Source organism: Varanus komodoensis, unplaced genomic scaffold (assembly GCF_004798865.1).
Source record: "Varanus komodoensis strain SLA01 unplaced genomic scaffold, ASM479886v1 scaffold39, whole genome shotgun sequence".
NCBI classification, from domain to species: domain Eukaryota; kingdom Metazoa; phylum Chordata; class Lepidosauria; order Squamata; family Varanidae; genus Varanus; species Varanus komodoensis.
The window spans coordinates 5010245-5026687 of record NW_025335922.1 but is presented as its reverse complement, the minus strand read 5'-3'; the positions used below and the strand labels follow the sequence as shown (position 1 = coordinate 5026687).

At 44.7% G+C, this 16443-nt stretch overlaps 1 protein-coding gene across 1 annotated transcript in view; it reads left to right on the top strand.

Moving 5' to 3' along the window:
• Nucleotides 1–653: 653 nt before the first annotated feature.
• The window catches only part of RFX4 (regulatory factor X4), an 89180-nt gene continuing 73390 nt past the window's right edge, over nt 654–16443 (top strand). The window contains exon 1 of the mRNA XM_044441067.1: nt 654–966. Coding sequence (XP_044297002.1) covers nt 654–966 — 313 coding nt within the window. The remainder of the gene's footprint in view (nt 967–16443) is intronic.

Below are 16443 nucleotides of genomic sequence, written 5' to 3'. Positions count from 1 at the left end.
GGCCTATCAATGACATTTCTCCCATCAGGGCTCCTATAAAATGACGCTTTTTCCCATGAAACATCCGCAAACATTTTGACGGCTCTGGCGTTGCCCCGCTGGATTTACTGAGGATCTCTCTCAACCCCTCTCCCTCTCTCTCTCTCCTCCTCCCCCCTTCTCTCTCTCTCTCTCTCTCCCACCCACCCCCTTTCTCCCCCCACCTCCCCCCAGCCCCTCACACACAGAAAACAGGCTCCCTCTCCCTTTCCCCCCTTCGGGCTGCACCTCTGAGCCGAAGGGAGCTCCAGCACCCCACACAAGCAGTCCTGCGAAGCCTCTGGGGGGCTCTGCACTGTCCATGGGAACAGCATGCATTGCGGATTGCTCGAGGAACCTGACATGGATTCCACAGGTCAGTCCAAGCCGTCGGGCGGCCTCGGGCCACACGTGGCGAGGAAGGGCCCGAGCGAGGCGGGAGGGGGCGAAGTGCCCCGCGGGAGGCCAGAGGCGCCTGCTGCTGCGGCCTCGGGATCCCTCCCAGGCTGGCCACGGCTTGGGTGGCACGGACGTGGACTCGGTCGTTGCAAGCCCTGACCTGTCTCTCGAGCCACGGACCGGCGCGGGCCAGAGGAGACCGGCGGGCTTTGCTCACTGCCGAGTGGGGCGCCCGGATGGCAGCCTCCCTTCCGCGAATCCATCGGCTCGCCTTCCCGCCCCCGCCTCGGCACCTCGCAGGCTCGAAGCCCCTTCAGAATCGGGCTAGACTGCGACGGCCTGCAGAAGGCGGCGAGGCTGCCGCCGCCTCTCTATGGCTTGACTTTGGCTCGTGGACGGGGACGGGCTCGGCTCGAGCCCGCGAGCGGTGGAGACACAAAGAGGAAATGGGGGAAAGTCGCACTGGGGTGTTCATTGCGCCACTGCGAGGACTTGCGATGGGGCGTGTGGCGATCAGCTGGGCCCTGCCGGTGCTTTCCCGCAGAACGGGCAGGTGGCCGGGGCGTGCATATGGGCTGCAGCTCTAGGGACCCTCTGGACGGTAATGCCGCTTAGTCGCTGCTCGCTTCTTGCCAAGAGACCCGGAACTTGCTTGAACTACCGTGGCTGCAAATCTTGGCCCTTCGTCTCCTGCCAGATCTGGTGCTAGCCGTCTGACATGCTTTCTTAGCCCGGGCAGCGGGTGGCCCCGACGGATCTCTTTTTTAAAGTTGCAGTTTCTGAGTCTGGTCTCCCTTTAACTTTCTGGCCTGCTATTACCAGCTCTACGTCAACTACTATGCCAAATGCAGGCCCCGTGTTTTCCTGGAAGCAAGCCCCAGCCATTCCTTGCTCTGGGCTCACTTTTAATGCCCTTAACACCGTTAACCTATACCCACTCACCCGGGAGTAAGCCCCATTCAATTCAATGGGACTCACTTCCGAACAGAGGCATATGGGATGGCACTGTTAGTCTACTTTGGGCTCTAGTTTTTTTCCCTTTCTCGGCAATCCCGACATCTGTTTACACTCTTTGCCTGGGGTTGGTGGGCCCAGAACCCACGTCTCAGCACCTGGACTAGAGCATCTCGGGAAGCCACCTGTGCAACAGCAGGGCGGCTGCGATTTGCTCCCAAGGGAGGCACAGGCACTGTGACCGCTCTGAGTCCGGTGATCGCCACGGGGCTGTGATCTTAGTGGCAGGACGGTGGAAGTCAACGAAGCAAGATCAGCTCTGAAAGCTCAGGAGGTGCTTCGTGGCCAAAGCGGAGGCAGCGTCTTTCCTTAAACGTGAAAGAGGCACCGGGGAAAGGTTTTTCTCCTTTGTCATAGCACCACCATCCTCTCCCTCCTTCTGTGCTACTTCTTGGTTTTTTGTTGGGGCGCGGGGGGGGGTGTGCTTCCGCAGGCACAACCCTGCGGAAGAAAATGGGATTGTTTTACGATGGGTGTGAGAGGTGCGCAGCTTTCCAGCAACACTGAAGTTTAAAGCCAGGTCCACTGTGAACTTTAAAAACAGGGAGGTGGAGTTGGTGGGAGAGGGGAGAACCAGCCGGAGCTTGGAGCAGTTATGCGGCTTGCTAGGAGCGCGGCTGCTTCGGCGGTCCCAATTAGACCAGAACGGAGCAGCTGCTGGCGGCGAGGTCAAGTGAAGCCGGGGGTGAAGGATCGGGCCCTCAAGCTTTCCCTGGAGGGTCGAGCCAGGCAGACCTGGCAGTCAAAAGGCTTCTCCGTCCGGGCCTCCCCCGCTCCCCGAGACTTCCGGAGAAAGCCTGCGCCAAGGGAAGGCAGCCGCGGCCTTCCTCGGTTTGGGGATCCTTCCGGGGTCACGACGCGACTGGAATCGAGGCGATGGAGCAGAGAGCGGCTGGGATGGCGAGGCACAGCCGGGCAAACTGCTGGAGGAGTTTGGCCGCGAAGCTGCGAAAAGGAAGGCTCTCTCCCTCGGTTTTGGGGTGGCGTCCCTAACATTTCGGCTCCGCGACTTTAGAGCTAATCCGCTTCCCCCTGAAAAAGAAAGAAGTTGAGAAGAGAGTAAGATAAAATACTGATGTGGCAAAACACGTTTCCTACACGTGCAAAATCAAAATGAAGAAAAAATGAATCCTGGTAACCCCTTGGGTGGGAGAAGAGAGAAGGAATGAACGGTCTACGGTGGGGTTTCCCCTCTTAAAATTGCCCTGTTGGAAGTAATTTTTTTTCCTTGCTGAGAACTAAATGCAACAGGCAGGCTCTGCTTCCAAGGGAAATCGCCAATATGCCGTCCCGAGGGGCCGTCAGGTCAGGATTTTGGAGCAAACTTCCCGGGCCCCTCTTGGTCCCATGAGCAGGAGGGCCCCCAGAGGGAGCAGGCTGGGATTAGCTCATTTTGGAGCTGGTGAAGCGAGAAACCCATCTCAAGGGCACCCAGCCCCTCCATAAGACTATCATGGCTAGAAGTCTTAAAAGTTTCCTGCCACTTGTGCACACGATGGTTTCGTTATTCTGTCTATGACAGATTGTGTGTATCTTGGGGAAGCGTTGAGTCACTGAAGCGCCTTCTGTAAATCTTTCCTTCCCCCCCCTCCAAAAAAATCCCCTCCAGGCTCGTGCTGGGCCGAGTTTGCCGGTGTAAGGCCGGGGATTTAATACACCTTGTGCGCCTTCGCCGGTTGGTGGCGGCTCCCACTGAATTAAATGGACCGCTGCCTCTGCGCGCAGGCGGAATCATAACCACCCTCAAAGTTTTTTTGGGGGGCACTCTCCAAAAAGTAGTGAGGGCTATTCATCCGGAGTGCGGTCCTTAAAAAAAGCTTAGAACTTAAAAGGAGGGGTCAGAGAAAATTACGGGGGAGGCGAGCCCCCTACTACCCCACCCTGACTATGCCAAATTCTCCAGGCAAGCCTGGCTGCTCTTCTGTTGCTGGTGGAGTCTTTGAAAGTGAAAACGAAAAGAACAAGAGAAGAAATCCAGGCCGGTTCCCTGATAGATGGCAGCAGGATTGATTAAGATAATATTAATCAGAACCTCCTTTCGCCTTGCTTAACAGATGGCAGGGAAAGTGGAGCTTTCGGCGTTGCCCCATTCAGACACCTTCAACTCCTTTTCAGAGGATTTAATCCAATTAGGGTGTCTTCGGAGTTTCACTTGTTATGTAAAGAATCCTTTAGCATTTGGGGAGAAATATAGCTTCATTGGAAGTGAATGGTTCTGGAAGGGGGATGCAGTTTTAATTTTTAAATTCTCATCTCTTTCCCCCTACCCCATTTATTTACTTCTTTCTTTTTAAACACAAATAGCTTACTCAGTCAGCCAGCTGAAATTATGAAACAGAACTGCTACTCATGGATAGCTATTTTTGTATTATTTGGGGGAACCAACATCTTTCAAACATTTGCAAAGTATCAGCTTGTGCAGGTTATTTAAATGAAATATATCAGCTGCAGCTTAAAACAAACAAAACAAAACATTTCTTTAAACAAACTATCTCTAAGCCCTTCCTCTTCAATTAAAAAAAATCAGCAAGATGCATTGAGGAACAGAGATACCAAAAGTTTGGTAAGACTGCCATCCTGCCCACATCTACTCAGAAGAAGCGCTATTAAGTTTAGTGGGACTTATTTTCAGATATGTGTGCTGTACAATGGTAGCCTAAATCTATTTAAAACCAGGAGGCAATTGGTTGGTTCTTCCAGTGAAAAGAAGTTTGTCAACTCGCATGGGTTATGAGCCAGTTTGCAACATGTTGATGTCATAGATTGTGTCTTGCTTTTAATTTTTAGTTTAAGGATAGCTAAGAGGTGGGTTTTGTGGGGGTGGGGGGAGGTTACAAATTTGAAATGAGGGTAGAGCAGGGAGCATCAATTCACATGCCCAGGCAGGTCCCTAAATTAAATATCTGCCAAAGAAGTTGTGGGAAAAGGAGGGAGGTTGTTTTCTGTGGAGCAGCAGGGTGCTAGGACCTGAAGACTAATTGAAATAGGCAAGTGGCGGGACTGAGCCGGGCCAGCAAACTGGTGGTCCTGGCCTCCAAAGTTTCCGAAGCCCATCTCTAGTCTCCAGAAGTGAAAGAGGAGGGAGGTAAATTACCCATGTCTATAATATCTTGAGATTGACTGGCTTGATCCAGAACCTCTTTTTAATGCTGGGCAATGCACTGCAGTATGTGAGATAGAAACAAAACAAATACTTCTGTGCATGGACAGAGTGTTCCCACTCAATAACAACATCAAAACATCAATGATTAGAGGTTGATGCCTCCAGATCAGTAGTACATAGAAACATGTAATCCTGCGCGTGTTAAGACAAAAAAGTTTTATTTATTTCATTTGGTTTTCATGCTACCTATAGCTGAAGCTCTCTGGGCACTTTACAACAGTTAAAATTGTAAGACTTTTTCTGTCCATGTAGAAGATTATGTTTAAATAATTTTAGATGCTGGAATTAATGATCTAATGGGGGTCCTTTAGATGGTAATGGTTGCTTCATTTACTTCAAAACTTAAGAAGCCAGCCCTGTGGCATTTGGGGGCCCTCATTCAGGGTGCAGTCTGGACCCAGGCCCAAACTCTACCTGTCAATACTGCTGCTTCAGGAGGATCAACTTGAGCCTCACACCCATCTTTTAAAGTATTCTCTCCTTCTAATGCAAAGCAGGTGCTTCTAGTGGCTGTGAAAAGACCTCTTTGCTTGGAGGAGAGCTTTCAGCATAGTGGCTGCTTCTCTGTGGAACTCACTGCCTATGGACATCTGGCAGGCACTAACATTTTCTTTTCAGTGCCCTTTGCAGACATTTATTGACATAGTAATCTGATTTAATAGTAACCTGATCTTAATTTTCTATCCTTTAAAATATCATTTGGAAATCTTGTTAGATACAGATTAGTTCTTGTTGATATAGCTTAGTTCTTTTTTGTAGAGGCCTTTCCCCTTGTTGCCTTACCCAAACAACTCCCACATCCCCCCTCTCTTTCTCTCTCTTGTCTTGCTAAGGCAAGGTAGGAAGTTTGCAGAACCCAACAACCAGCCAGCTTGGTGGTGGTGCTCCTTATTTCTTGATTTTCTAACTGGGGGTAAGATGAAGGCATTACACACCATTCAGAAACACATCTCTCTAGTCCTCTTTGTTTTAATTGGACAATGAAACAAATAGAAAACAAGGTGTGTGTATGTGTGGACTGGGGAGTTGTTTATAGCCCTAATTAGTGAACTGGTCCACCTCCCCAAAGAAGGAGCCATGGCAATTAAAAAGGGATCTTAGTTGGTCAACCAGCCTCATATGGACAGGCTGGCATCCTTTCTCATGCTCTGCACCCAACTTCTATCCTTGCACACATTTAATCCACTCCTTTTGCTAGAACTTTTAACCTGCTGGACAAACCTGTTTGAGCCCAGTGACCTTGTATCATTACAGCAGATAACTTCTTCCCTTCTTTTTGGAGAGTGCGTGTGCACTAAATCAGTGCCCTGATAATAGAAAGAAGGGGCAGAGGGAAATGTAACTCTAGCAGGCACTCTAAAGATTGTTTTATGACATCTGCAAAAAAGGGAATGGTGGACGCCCTGTAAGCAGGGGGTTGGACTCCGGTGGGGTTAATATGGGCTTCTTTAACAGTCCTAGGCATGGCAAAAGAGGCCATGGAGACTCGGAGGGCTCTGATTGTTTTACAACACAAGCATATATCCTGTGACCCAGGATTTCTCTTCATCAGGCCATGCTTTCTGTAAGTCTGCTAAGCTTAGTTTGGGCAATAGCGAAAGGACCATGACTTAAGTACGCAACTCTGAGAGCAGCTGTGTTTGAAGTGGTCAGAAATGAAGAAAATCAGGTTACTGTTCTCACAGCCTTTAATGCTAGCTATCTGTGAAAAAGGTGGCAGTGGGTGATGGTCTCTGTTATGGAGAGAGCGTACACTTGTAGGCTAATCCCTGCTAAAATCTCCTTACTTGTATCTATATATTAATTTTAATCCATGCAATAAGAAACATTCTCTAGGCAGATTGCATATAGTTATTGGAATATCTCAATCATAATGTATAAAATCACCTTTCTTTATCTCTCCTTCCGTTGCCTAAATCTGATCATTTTTTCAGTAACATACATAAAAAGAGTTATGGACTTTTAAAAATGATGAGCTATATAGATAATTTAGACTACTGCAAGAGTATTGATAGTTTGTGCATCATCTTCCAGCCTTCATCGTTGCAAGTATGACAATTCTGAAGTTGTGTCTATAAAACTGCCACATTTAAGGCTGCCATCCTATGCATATTTAAATAGAAGAAAGTTCTAGAACTTCCAGCCATAGGATTGCACCCATCAGAGTTGGATCTTTTTGGCTTTCTGTTTTCAGATGGGCTAAGAGTTGATCCCCCTCCCCCGCCCCCTACACATACACACTTTCACTGAAAAGTTAAACAATTTAAGGTCCACAGCAAAGAAAAGTTTATCCTTAAAGAAGTTGTTGCTTGGTGCTTATGCGACTTGGTAATTCTGTGTCACCAGCAGGCCTGGTTCTGTCTTGCCTCATTTGGGATTTTCTGTTAGGTGGTTGTGTTCCAGTATTGCAGGGATTGTACATACAGGATCAATAAAGAGACAAGAGCATATGTGAAAACATATTATATTGGTTTGTTTGTTCTGGAGGCCAATGCACCACTTTTTCACTAGTGTGACTGAGAGCAGGGCCAGCACCTGTAGTGTAGGCATGTTTAAATTGCTTTGAAGGTTTCCCATTCGTTTGCTGTCCACAGTGGCACCAGGAGGACTCTCCTGCTCTGTGTGTTGGAGCAGAGGCAGGATTCAATCTCATGCGTATGCTTATAGAGGTTTTTTTCCAGGCAGGATTGAATTTGGTGAAGCATTACATTGTGTCTTCTTCCACTTGTCTTGTGTGTGGTTTATTGTATGCGTTGCCTAGATTATGCTTCAACAGTACTAAACAGCCTGAAAAGAAGCACATAGGATATAGCCGAGAGCAAAACAAATCATAGGCAATTCCTGTCACTTTTCAGAGTGGAGAGAGTAAAATTGTTCCCAAGTCAGCAATACCATTGGGTTGAGGAAGGTGACTGCCTCAGACAACTGATTTTGAGCAATCCTGAAAGGGTAGCAAATTGTTATTTGTTTGTACATTATGCTTTTATTTTACTGCTGACATGGTCTTTGTGGCTGTGTGTGTGTGGGGGGGGGGGCAACTGTGGGATTTTAAGCCTCAGGTCCAAGATAACTTTGCCACACTTGGGTACTATGTGCCTTGACAGAGGGATGGGATTTCCTGCCTTGCTTGTCCCAATGAGTTCTGGAAATAGAGACTGACCTGGTGGTCTGATTTTGTTGTGCCAGCACCTTATGCATGGTTTTCATTAGTGCTGTTTAGAATCATTATCATTTATTGTTAGAATTTATTAAAGACATGTATAAATTGCTTTCCTGCTCACTGGGCCTCCCAGAGTGACATGTTGTTTAATACCGCACAATGCAATACATTTGTAACAGAATAAAGGCAGTTCTTCTAAATAGGCCTTTCTACATGCAATGCAGAATACAATCATTCTGAGTTATATAGTTGTTGGTGGTGTGTGTTTCTATGTCTATGTGTTATTTATTATGCTTTCTGGATGGAACCACTAGCGTGAACTTTCTGGATGGAATTCCGCTAGCATGTAGGATGTTTTTAAAAATGTATCAGACTGCTCAAAAATGTGATATCCCACACATACCTGCAGTTTGAAAGACCATTCAGAATGGTGCCACCCGACACAACGGCACTAAAAGTCATGCAAAGTTTGACTGGAGATGGCTGAGAATTTCATCTGATTTTTTAAAAATAAGAACATACCAAAAATCACATTTTTTCATGTAAATGAGATGGAAAGAACTTGAGAAATGGGAGGAACGCAAAACTGGCATAGGGCGCAGGACCTGAGTGCTTAGCTGTCTGCCTAAGTTTGAATCCAGCTGTGTCTGTGCTGCTTAGTTATGGCTGCCACCTTTTGCTTCTGACAGGTCCGTCATCTTCAGCAGCAGACAGGTTCAAGCTACTCCTTTCTGTGCAAAATATGTCCTGTATAGATGGCTGCACATTTCATTCAGTTCATTCTGATAAAAAGTTGCCAAAATTTGAGAATGTCTTCATAAATGGAATGAAAAGAGTTTGAGATTTCACTCACTCACTCACTCACTCACTCACTCACTCTATTGTGGGGGGGAAAGTGAAACTGACAGATCCCTGCATTTTATTTGGAAGCCAGTCCCACTAACTGCCCATGTGGGCTGCCTTTTGCCTAAGTGATAGGATCTTCTTTTCTTTTTGTTATACTTTCTGCGTAATGCATGCAATAGGAAAATGCATCTCTGTTGGGAATGGTTTGAGTCCCATGCTCCTGTGTCAGATTGGTAATGGCCCTTCGTAGTAAATGGCTCTTTGTCATGAATGTGTCATGAAAAGCTGCTCCAGGTCTGAGACTTGATTCAGATTAAACCCTGTGTGTGTATTTAAGTGATACCCAATTCATATGACTGTTCCCTTTGCTCCATTTGGTGAAGACAAGATTACTCTCATTCCCATCAATATTTTGCCATGTTAGAGTGAAGTTAATTGAGTTGGCATCATGCTCATCATGCTCACAGTAATCGGCGTGATTAATTACCAAAATTCACACAACTCTACTGGGGCCCACAAATGAGCTGTCCTTCTAGCAAACCAAAAATCACTCTCTTCACTAGAGATGGATGAGAAACTCAATGAATTTCACACCAAGTTTCATACTGAACAAATATGCAAACTGAATTTCAGTTATCCTTTGAAATGTGCACTTCTCTGAAATTTTCAATTGAGTTATTTACTCAAAGCCTACATAAAAATGCTTATGTAAATAGAAAATGAAACCAAAAAATGAATGCATTTGTGATGTTAAATGCATCATATTATAATTATTTGGAAAATATGTATATTAGATAAAATTGCATACAAAATGCATGTATTAGGAAAATGTACACAACATGTGTATGAATTTCCATGAGAACTTAGAAATATTTGGTATGGACCAAAATTAAAATTGGAAAAAGGACAGCTGAAAGGAATTAAAATCGACAGATTCATCCAATCTTATCTTTCACCATAAGCAATATATCAGCATAGCTAATTATTCTAGATTTGGTTGAAATGATGATTCAGTTTACACAAACAATGTGATTCAACACTTCGTTTAATATTTGCTTGCATTTTTGAACAGGCATATGATGAAATATCTGTCTGATTTTACATGCTATGGAGGATAGTTCTTAGGGACATGCCACAATGACTGAGTTTGCATGATCACCATAGTCCATAGTGGTTTATTTAAGTCATGGTGAATTGTATTGCGTGTCTTAGCAGCCATTTTGAATACTGTTTGAGAGTCAGACAATCCTTAAATAACCCTACAACAGACTAGGTCATTTGAACATCATTTCACTGTCAAACAATCCTCCTGCAGGGGTTTGGATGATATGACAGGCCACATCAATCCCCCAGCAAGGACTGAATATTCAAAATGGCCCTGGCAGATAGTGCAAACCACCATGACTTAAACCATGGTGGGCTGCAGTGATTGTGCAGACTGGCCCAGTACATGTTACGCTTTCTACTATCACAAAGCTGAGAAGCCCATTTCCTTTTCTAAATCCCAGTTGAGTGTGTGGTGGTAGGTGAGGCCATTGTACACTACATCCTTTTCCAAGGCCTTCTAATGCTTAGATCTTTCAAAATATTGACTTGACAGAGGAGATGGAAAAGTGATGCAAACAGCTTCTGACTCGTACAATGTCCAGGAATCAGATGGCTTAGTCCTACTGCAGATTCCCTCACAGACAGAGAAAAAGTTTGTGAGGAAGAATAAATGGAGGAAGGTTACCATAGCCACAGCCTTGCTTCAACTAGTGGCATCTCCATGGTGATTGCAGAGAGTTGTGTTTTCGGGGGTGGGCATGGAGGGAAACAGCTGCTTGTAATTGTGGGTGGGAAGAGAGCAAAATATTATGAGTTTGCAGTTGTGCTTTAAACAGGGATTGGAAGCAGGGGGCACCAGGAGAGTGGCTGTGAGCCCCCAACAAAGGGGGAGGGAAGGAGCACAAGGAGCAAAGATCCAATGGAGCATGCGTTGTCCTCCCTGCACAGACAATACAGGAGCCCCTGCCGCTTGCTGTGAAATAAAACCATCCAGAAGAGAAGAGAAGAGAAGAAACCCTGCTGAACAGGTCCCAACAAATCATTCTTAATCACTCATTAACAATCCTGTCCAAACAAACCTCGGAAGGGCCTGCATCATTCCCTGGCCACCTCAGAGTGCAATATTCACGCAACCCAGATTATGACTAGTATAACTGGTTTGCTTTCATTCATCCTTATGCTATAAATTTTATGTCCTGAAATGGTTTCACTGCTTTACCTTTCACTGGTTTCTCCAAAGTTTAGTGAAATTTCCATTTATCAGGTAATGCTGGAGACTTTAAAAGATGGGAATTTGATAAGAGGTGAAACACGCTCTCAGGGGGCAATCCTGTATGCATTTACCTGAGAGTAAATCCCATTGAACTCAATGCATGTAAGAACAGTCATGCCTTGAATGGCCTATTAGTTACATTTAAAACAAGTCATTTACTTTTACTAACTGAAGCCTGAGGGAAGGCTGATCTTAATGGTATCGGGGCTCAACACTGTGGACTAAGTGGAAGTTAATCTATTAATCTCAGATGCAATAAGGTTTCATATTTTAATAGAGAATGGACAGACAATATTCAGATGAAAGGGTTTTTGTTTTTTAAAAGACATATAGCTGATGTAATTCAACATGTCCTTTTGGTTATCATTCTTTTATAGAAAAAACATCAATTTTCTGGAATGAGAAACTTCAGCTTACAGTGCAAACTTATTTATGATTAGGGGCTTTCTGACTGGTATAAGTTTGATTATGTTTAGAGACCTTTCTTGTTAATATTGTTTTATGAATGGCAGTAATACAGAAGTCAATTGATAAATTTATTGATGTAGTGAAGGACTGAAGGAATAACCAGAACTCAGAATAATGTTTAAAAATACTGGAAATAATATTTTGCTACTTCCTTTCACACCTCCCAAACTATTATATCTTCCATTTATTGCATTTTTTCCTACATTCCTCCATCTTTATGGTGGAAAGAAACTACCTTAGTGGTAAATTGTCATGCAGATGTGTAGTAGTGCCTGTTTTATCACAGGCATGAGATGGATTCGTTGACAATTCTAGATCTAGATCTTAGTAAATCCATCTTTAGTAATTCTGAGTTCTGGCTGTATTAATCTCATTAAATTAAAAGTGATGATTATTAAAAATGATGATTTATGGGATTCTTATAAGGTAGCTAACATTTTGCAGATGTTGCAGAAAAAATGACAGTCACAATGATGTTTGAGTGGAGGTTTCTCAGGTCTCATATACATTCTGGCTCCCGTCATGGGAGAAATTTGTTCCAGGGAGTCAGCATGCTCTGCATTATTTGAACTGCTTCTTTAAGTGGTTGACATGGGTGCAATGGGTACTTTGCTTATTTCGTGCTGACTCAGCATTTTGTTTTACTGCATGTTGCTGTTAGCAGTCCTGGGACAGTGATCTTACTGGAGATATCTGGGAAGTGGCACAAACCTTTGCCTCGCCCATCCCAGAGCCGCCCTCTGTGGGTGGTCAGTGTTTCCCCACTACTCCTAGTGGTAAAGAAATGAGATTTTGCAGGAGATCGCTGAGGTCTGGGAAGGGCAAAAGCTCTATGATCAGAATTTGCTGCTGTCTTAATTTCAGGGTCCTAACTCACCCTTGCTGATGAGAGGAAGGATGATCGCCAGTCATATTCAGAAAAGATACTCACACTGTCAGAACTGTTAGCCTCCATGTCTAAGAGAATTGCTGACTTTCCAGCATGCCATTTTTATTGTATGCATGATAACCTGCTCTCATTATAGAACATTCTATAAATCTGCTTTGTGAATCACATTGCCAGATAAAGAGGACTGGTAGTGGGCTGAACTCGCAAATGAAAGGGAATAGCTGGCATTTTGTTTGACATGTTGTGACTAAGGGCACAATTCTATGCATGTTTAGGCATCCAGTGTACCTCAGCCCACTGTACTGGTGAATAATGGACCATGTTGGGCTTTAAAAATTATACATGCATAAAATTGTGTCCTAAAATGGCTTCTTGCTTTTTTGAAAAACCAGAGTTTATGGTAAGAAAGCTCCATGTTTTGTGCCATGAAAGTAAGTGGCTGAACCTCCACTGGCTGGCTGGAGCATGCTGAGGATCATAGCATGTTTTCCTGTCCAGTCCTAAACTGAACTGTACTCACTTTTGCTCAAATAAAGATTTCTGGTCTGGTGGTATTTAGCAAAATGGAGAGTTCTTCTCATTTGTTGGCCGATTTCTGCTCTTTCTCCAAAATTGTGGAGATTTAATGAAGGTTATGGCTGTTAAAAATTATTTGCTTTCATTAATGCTGGTAGTTATTCTGTAAATTCATGTATTGTACTCACTGCAGGAGGAATGGGCAACTTCAGACCCGGGGCCAAATCTGATGCTACGGCATTCTCCAGAAGGCCACAATCCTTCCTGGACCCATACATCCCCCCTGATCACAATTGGCTTTGTGCTTTCTCAGCTTTCGTGCAATCCTGCCTGAGTGTTAAATGCTGAAATGCCTTTTTTAAGGCTTAATGACTGGCAGTAGGAGCCTCAAGCTGCTAATTCTTCCCTTTGTGACTTTTAACATTGCCCTCCACTGTAATGGAGAGCTACTCCAAAATTGAATGTGGCCTGCTGGCCAAAGGGTGGCCTGCCCACCCCTATTCTATGGCTTAGTCCAGCCTTCCATGACCTGATGCTTTCCAGATGGTTAGAACTACAAGTCACATAATTCCCAGCCAACAACAGCCATGCTGTAGTCCAACACACTGGAGGGCATTAGGTTGAAGAAGTCTGGATAAGCCAGTGGGCCACCAGGGACAAGATTATTATTTGAACAACAGTGATGCCAGGGCCAGGTATAGATTTGGAACTCCTGGCATGGTGGTCTGGGGAGGGCCCTCCATGTCTTGACAGGCAGTGGTGGCTTCTCCTGCAGCAGTTCCTCCAGAGGGGGGAATGTAGTTGATGAGGGCAAGGATAAGGGCAAAATGGCTGCTATGTCTCCACCCATAAACAACAAAAGGAAGGCAGGCGGGTGATCAGAGGGGAGGAGAGAAAGCACCTTACCTACAGCCCTTGCAACCCTAATGGCAAATATTGGCAAATCCTGAAATGATCTTCTTAAACCCAGATAGCAGGATTGTATGTATTTGTGTCTCTAAGTAAACAAAATGACATGGTCTTGGTCTTGAAGGAGAGGAAAGTAGAATTAGCATTTTCTTGCTCCTTGGAGTAAGATCAGTATGGTCAGTAGCCAGCACATTGAAATATAGTTTCCAGTGCTTCAAAAGAAGTGGAAGATCTCCTGGAGTAAAATGTGCAGAAGGCAGGGAATAATAAAATCTTATTGTTAAATATATGAGAGCTCACTTCTAGTATGGTCCTCAGCCATGGTTGAGCAAGGCTGAGGTAGAGGATAATATTGCCAGTGACTCCCCTCTTTCATCATCACCATCGAGTACAGCTGCAGCCCTGTGGTCCTTAGGAGGGTTTCCCAGTGGCCTTAGGATGCTTTCCTTCTCGCTTTCTGAAAAGGGAGTGAAAGGGAGTTCTGACCTTGGAAACCTCCTCCCCATCTGCCCCAACTCATGCCTCCCCAACATCAGAGTTCTGAGTATATCAAAAATATAGCAAGGCAAGCATCTCAGGAAGCCTTGGACCGGCAGGATGTGAGGCCAGCCTTGACAGTAGGCAGAGTGAGACAGGCACCCCAAGTGATGGGTGCTGGGAGGTAGCAGCAAGGTTTTGGAGGAGAGAGCTGTGTGTGTCATATGGTTGCCCTGTGTGCCCCTTGAATAAGTCTGCTGTGCTGCAGGATACTGTCCCATGTCAGTGTGAAAAAATGATTCAGGGAACACTCAAGTGGGCTTCCATACCTGGAACAGGGAGGGTCAGCTTCTTGTCCTTTGCTTCAGGCCACAAAAGGTCTTATGTGGCTGTGGAGAATGCAAAGCTTCCCTGTTTCCTTGGTAGGCTGTGCCGTGGAGTTGGCATTGGTATATTTTGTTGCCTTGCAGTCCGTTGGAAGGAACTCAGAGGATAGGGAAGAGTGAAAGGAGGAAAACAGCAGCAAAAGTAAAATTCTGCTCATCCAATCACTTCCAGCCTTCTGACATGAGCCCTGTAAAGTGTTGGATATGGTGGATCTCCTGCCTTCTCACCTGCTGTGCCTAAGCATCCATTAGCCAAAGACCTCCAGCTGTATGCTAACTGAAGAATTCTAATTTTTAATGGATGCTTTTGGCTTTAAAATAATGTCACTCTCTCCAAATTGTCAATATTGACACTTTTTTGAAAAACTGAAGAAAATGCAGGATAACCTTGAAAGGGCATCATATTCAGATATACTAATAACTATCTCAGGTCTCTGAGAGACAATTCTTATGTAGCCAATTCTTATGGCACCATCTACCAAAATGGTGTACAGGCTTGGGTATACCTCCAGGTTTACAAAAATACAAAATGTTTTTGGGAAAGAAATCCTAAATCAGCATTTTTATTGCAGTGCCTGCAGGATCTCCAAGATGCTCACAAAGCTTTCTGTTCCCGTATTCCCTTCAAAATATGATTTAATTGAAAAGTTTATGAAAAATGTTAGGGCATAAGGATTTTCTTCCTGTTCCTGTACCTACCTGATCCATGCACACACTAAGAGTACCTTTCTAGGAGGAGGCTCTGAGGGTAGAGAAGGCAATAGGGACATCAGGTGGGGGAATTTGATGATGAACCTGGGGTTGAGGTAGGTAAATCTTTTTCTCTCCTTTTAGACTGGGGTTTATTCAGAAATAATTCTCATTAAGTTCTATATAGGCTTGTCCAGGATGACAAACTAAAATGAATATTTTGTTGTGCTTCTATGGGGACAAATCTGTCAGTTGGCTTTGGAGTACTTCTGCTCCGAGGTGCATTGCTCATGTTCTGACTAGCCATACCTGTTCAGCAGCAATATGTGAGTAGTCACATCCTCCATGGAAGTTCCTTTGTGCTGGTGATCACAGCAGCCTCTCATATTCCTTCATATATGCCCATGCATCCAACATAAATATCCTAAATAAATGTCCTAAATATGGGAAATGAAACTCATCAAAACAGCCCAGTGAAAACCGAGTGTGTTCAACTGTCATGAAATGGTGGCCATCTCTCAAGAAGAAAAAAATGGGTGGGAGGATGGAGTGTCCTGTACAATAACTCTCCATACTGCAACATTTTGTTGCAGGTCCCACTTGGCTTTGGTATGCCTTTTTAAATTCCATATTACACAATTGTGCCAGAACCAAAATAGCTCCCCCCTCCCCCCAGCCAAAAAACCCCCAATTTGTTCCCTTAGCATTTTTGGTGACTAAAATCATCCTGAACTACTCAATCAAACAAAGCTTTGGCTGAGTAATCTGCCCATTCTGTTTTCATGTCTAGAAAAAGTGGGGAAAAGGCATTGTACCATATGCTAAATATGAAGGCCTGTTGCTCATGGTCCACTTGCAGTATGCATAAGCTGTTCTTAAAGCACTTTTCCTGCTTCCTTGATTGAAGTGCTGATGGGCTGCTATTGAATGAATGCACGAACAAGGTCAGTATTTCATGAGATATATTACATTAATTTCTTTTTTAAAATCCCCATATCTGTATGAACAGCGAAGTACTGTTCATCTTTTGACTGCTTCCCACTTGTCTTTCCATTTGCCTGTACCAAATTGGAACACCATCAGATTTGACCCTGAAACACAGAGCAGCTGAGTAAACTGGCTATTAAAACTGTAGTTGGGATGAAAGCTGGTATAATGGGTGTTTTGTGGCTGAGTGATTCAATAGAT